This window comes from Penaeus chinensis, chromosome 17 (genome assembly GCF_019202785.1).
Source record: "Penaeus chinensis breed Huanghai No. 1 chromosome 17, ASM1920278v2, whole genome shotgun sequence".
Classification (NCBI taxonomy): Eukaryota; Metazoa; Arthropoda; class Malacostraca; order Decapoda; family Penaeidae; genus Penaeus; species Penaeus chinensis.
Window position 1 is genome coordinate 8,880,627 of NC_061835.1, and position 5,000 is coordinate 8,885,626.

General features: G+C 38.3%; 1 protein-coding gene across 1 annotated transcript in view; it reads left to right on the forward strand.

Moving 5' to 3' along the window:
- LOC125034145 (acidic fibroblast growth factor intracellular-binding protein-like) overlaps window positions 1–5,000 on the forward strand; it is a 16,486-nt gene that overhangs the window by 2,531 nt on the left and 8,955 nt on the right. The window contains exons 5-6 of the mRNA XM_047625813.1: window positions 1–119; window positions 838–1,095. The exon at window positions 1–119 is cut by the window's left edge and continues 130 nt beyond it. Coding sequence (XP_047481769.1) covers window positions 1–119; window positions 838–1,095 — 377 coding nt within the window. The remainder of the gene's footprint in view (window positions 120–837; window positions 1,096–5,000) is intronic.

Consider the following 5,000-nt stretch of genomic DNA (forward strand, 5'->3'; position numbering starts at 1 on the left):
ATCTCGTCAAGCTTCAACGTCGGCGCGGATGGCCGTGATGACTCGGACGTGGACCGAGAGTTCCTCATGGATCTTAGGGACTTCAAGCTCCTGTTAGATCGTGAGAAGGAACACAGAAAGTAGGAGCTTGCTGTAGATTTGTAATGTGTGGGATTCATTATACATTGTAGAATTTTTCTTATTATTTTTTTAAAGTATAAAGTGTCGTTTTCTTTGGGGAAGGAGTAGGGACTTGGTATACATATTTTGTTTATTTGTTTGTTTATTTATTTATTTATCATAATGTCAGTGAATAAATGTTGTGAAGATACAGTGGGAGTGTATGAAGTGCATTTAGCATATTTGATCACCATCCCTGTCCCTGACCCTGTCCTTGTCCCTGTCCCTGTCCGTGTCCATGTTCCGGTCCCTGTCCCTGTCCCTGTCCCTATCCCTGTCCCTGTCCCTGTCCCTATCCATATCTTTATCCTATGCCTATCCCCATCCCCATCCCCATCCCCATCCCCATCCCCATCCCATCCCATCCCCATCCCCATCCCCATTCCCATCTTTCTCCTCATCCTCAAACTTATCCCCTTCTGTACCCCCATCTCCATCTGTATCGCACTCTCCAATTTCACCCCCTTCCCCATTTGCATACCCATTTCCACTTGCATAACCATTCCCATCACTGTCATTTCTACCCTCCACCTCCATTTCCATCCCTCTCTTCCCATCCCCATCCCCATCCCCCAATCCCCACTCTTACCCACACCCTCATGCCCACCTATTCCATTCCCCCACCACATCACCGAATGTTTGCCACCCTCCATTCTAACTCCCCAACTCTTATTCCAGTATGACCCTAAGCCACTTGCGGGGCAAGATCCCTGACCGCATGTGCACCGAGGTTGAGAATAACTTCAAGGTCTACTCGAGGGCCATCATTAACATTGGCTGTGCCCTCAACAACACACGTGATCTGCGGGACTTCTTTGTCGACACCGTGGAGAAAATTGTGGACCCCTGTCGGCAGTCGAGGTGGAAGGGGGCCGAGCTGGAGGTGTTCTTGCAGGTCTATGCCGATGCGGGGAGTGGGCTTGATATTATGAACAGGTGAGCGAGGGCTTGGTTAGATGGCGGGGTATAATCGTTGGTTTTTACTTCTTGACCGACTGTTTGTGTCTGTTCTTTTTCCATTTTTATTATGTCTTCATATATTATTGTTTCTGTGGTGTTGGATATTTTTTTCTCATGTTTTTTTTTTTTTTTCTCCAAGGAGGTACAATTATTTTATTTTCCCATCTTGGCTTCAAATTTTTTGTAGGATTTTTGTTTTGTGGCGGCAGAAAGGTAAGATATATAGTTTTTAAAGATTATAGGGGAGGTAGTTTTCCAAATGACTCAAAAAGGACAGAAAATAGGGAGAATTTTTTAACGTATACAATTTTTAACATACTTGCCAGTAATTTCTTATTGCTAATGTAATGCATATATTATTTCTTTGAGCAAGTAGTAGAGGCAGTTGCTGTTTTATGCATTTTGGTTATATTCTTATAATTACTTAAATTATTTAACTAGAATGTCATTTTTTACAAGGTTAGATTTATTCTGTTTACATGTAATGCTCATCTTTTAATTTAAAATATTTTGATTTAGAAGGGGAATTATTCTTAGTTGAAAACCAAGCTTGATGTTTCACACGCACGCACAGGCAATCACACTTACACACACTCACACTCAACTCACACTTGCACTCACACTCATACTCATACTCATACTCATACTCATACTCATACTCATACTCATACTCATACTCATATTCATACTCATATTCATACTCATACTCACTCACACTCACATTTGCAAAAGGAAAAAAAAGGAAGGACAGATAATTGAATATAGAACAAAAGAAAGAGAGAGAGAGGGGATTAAGGTTGAACATAGAAGGCAAGGCAAGAAAGGAAAGGGATGTAGGGAGGAAGGAAAGAGAGTAGGGAGAGGAGAGAAAGAGAGAAGGGAGAAGGGGGAAACTAGGGTCAAGAGGAAATGAAAGGCAGAAAAAAAGAGAGGGATGGGGGACAAAAGGAGAGGGAGAGCCGAGAGGGATGGAGATAAAAGGAAGAGAAAGAAAAGGGGGAAAAAGATGGAGGCAAAGAAAAGAGAGAGGTGAAAGAAAAATGGGGACAGAAGGAGAGGGGAGAGAGAGATAGAGAAAAAAGGAAACACAAACAGGGAGTGATGGAAATAGAAAGAGAGAGGGGAGATAGAGAGAGAAAAGGAAGATGGTAGAGGGATGGTAAAAAAAGAAAGAAAACTAGAGATGGAAAATTAATTGAAACAAAAGGAAAGAAGAGAGGAAAGAGAGATAGGAATAAAGGGAATGAGAGAGGGGAGAGGGATTGAAATGGAAGGAAAAGAGAGGGGAGAAGAGTAAGAAATAGGGAGAGGGGGGAGAGGGATGTGGATAGAAGGAAGAGGAAGAGATGGAGAGGGAGGGATGGGAAAGATCAAAATACAAAGGGAGAGGGATAGGTATAAAAGGAAAGGAGAGAAGGAAAGAATAGAGCAATTCGAACAGAGGGAAGAGAGAAGAAGGGAAGAGGAATGGGGACAGGAAGAATAGAAAGAGTGGGGAGGAGGAGGAAGACAGTAGGAAAAGGGAGAAAGGAAAATACGGGAAAGAGAAAGGCACATAAGGAAGAGAGAAGGGAAATAGAGAGGGACAGAAAGAAAAGAGTGAGTAGAAAAAAACACTGGGAGTTGAGGGGAGGGGGTGCTGGGGACAGAAGGACAAAAGAGGTGGAAGAAATAAAAGAGCGAAGGTAGAGAAAAAAGGATAGAGGAATTAGACACAAGGATTGTAGAAAGGGGGAAGAGAGAGAGATAGAGATAGAGATAGAGATAGAGATAGAGATAGAGATAGAGATAGAGATAGAGATAGAGATAGAGATAGAGATAGAGATAGAGATAGAGATAGATATATATATATAAATATATATATATATATATATATATATATATATAGAGAGAGAGAGAGAGAGAGAGAGAGAGAGAGAGAGAGAGAGAGAGAGAGAGAGAGAGAGAGAGTGAGACAGTGAGACAGTGGTTGGGTGGATGGGTGGGTGGGTGTGTGGGTGGGTGGATGGGTGGGTGTGTGGGTGGGTGGATGGGTGGGTGGATGGTTGGATGGATGGATGGATGGTTGGATGGATGGATGTGAAGAGTGAAAGAGAGAAAGAGAGAAAGAGAGAAAGAGAGAACGAGAGAAAGAGGATTAAGTGCAGAAAAGGAAATCTGTCTGTTATGAGTATGATTCTGAATTAATTGAATGATATTAAATAATAATTAATTTTCCTGCAAACTGCATTGTTTGTAGCACATTTTAATTTTAGCATTTAACTGACCTAACTTGGTGCAATAAATTCTTTGAAAATATAAAGTAGTGGATCAGTTAGCACAATCAATTTCTGTACATATTCATCATCATCAAAAGACCACTGATTTTCCAGCAAGTGATGGTTCGGTATATGTCATTGTATGGACATAATTGTATATGTATTACAGTATTGAACATAAGTCATGCACAGCGGCAGATCCATGATATTTCATAGACCACCCCCCTACAGCTCCTCCTGTGGATATGTTAGCATTTCATTGGCTTTCTTGAAGCATTTTTGGGATAACTGCACCACTTCTGTGTTGTAAATGATGTAAACATGACATCAGTAAGTATATTAAAAAAGGGAAGAATAAGAAATGAGAAAAGACTTTTAGTGTGTTTTCATGTTCTTCTCTTCATTGTTTTGTTTATAATTTATTCATCATGAAACCTACACATGACAATCAGTAGGAAATAGGAATTATAAGCTCTCATTGATACAATAAAAAATGTATAAATATAAATATAAATGCATATCTACAGGGAATTATTGATGCAAAACTTCAGGCAACATTTCACTACCAGTTTTATTACCCTATTGTGGGATATAAAGACTGTAATATCCATTGTTGTTCTGATTAAAAATAATTAATGCTGCATGGCATTGGAATCAAAGGTGCTGGAAAATTAGTGGTTATTTTAAATGTGACAAGAAGATTATTTGGATGAAAAGAAGGATTAGTTTCTCCCATTAGGTATATATTAACAAATTTTATTAAGTATTTATCTGTATACACTAAGAACTTTTTATTTTCATTCAAAATCTCTTCTTTACTTCATACAATTCATAATCATTTTGTACTAAATAGAAAAGAAGATTTAAAGAATCTCATGTGCAGTTTTTAAAACCAGATATTGAATGGCTTAAAATGGGTAGGATTGTGTTTTTTTTTTTAATTTGCTTTTTCTGTAGGCATTTATTTCAGTAAGTAGTTTTTAGATTGAACTGTACTCTTACTGTTGCATTTCTGTATCATTTGAATGTTGATTTTTCTCTGTATTTCAAGGGTACACCAACTTTTACATACTGCTTTTTTGAATGATCATGAAATCTGATGCCAGTGATTCTCTTATGAAGCTTCTGATCTGAATGCATGAGTATTATTATTCTTGCATTGAAAAGTATTCATTTCTTTTGTCCTCCTTGCAAGAAAACCTAAAGGAAGAAGGTGAGGATAATTTAGCATCTTGATTTTTTTTTTTTTTGATTTCTTTATAGATTTGTTTTCCTTTTTATTGCACTGTCCATAGGGAGCCTGTTCTGTATTGTTCATGCGGGAATGGAACTGTTGTCGTGTGGATTACCGCAAGGGGATGGGAAAGCCACCTCTGTGCCTGGCAAAGAGACACCACATTGCAGTACAGTTGCAAATCTGTTGCTAAGGAATGCTTGTGGGGCTTTGCGTGGTGGCGTTTGTGTATCTTTTAAGTATTAATCACTATTTGGTATTGTTGTATTAATTATTATTATTATTATTATTATTATTATTATTATTGTTGTTGTTGTTATTGTTGTTATTTTTGTTATTATTGTTATTGTTATTGTTGTTGTTGTTGTTATTATTATTTTTATTATTAT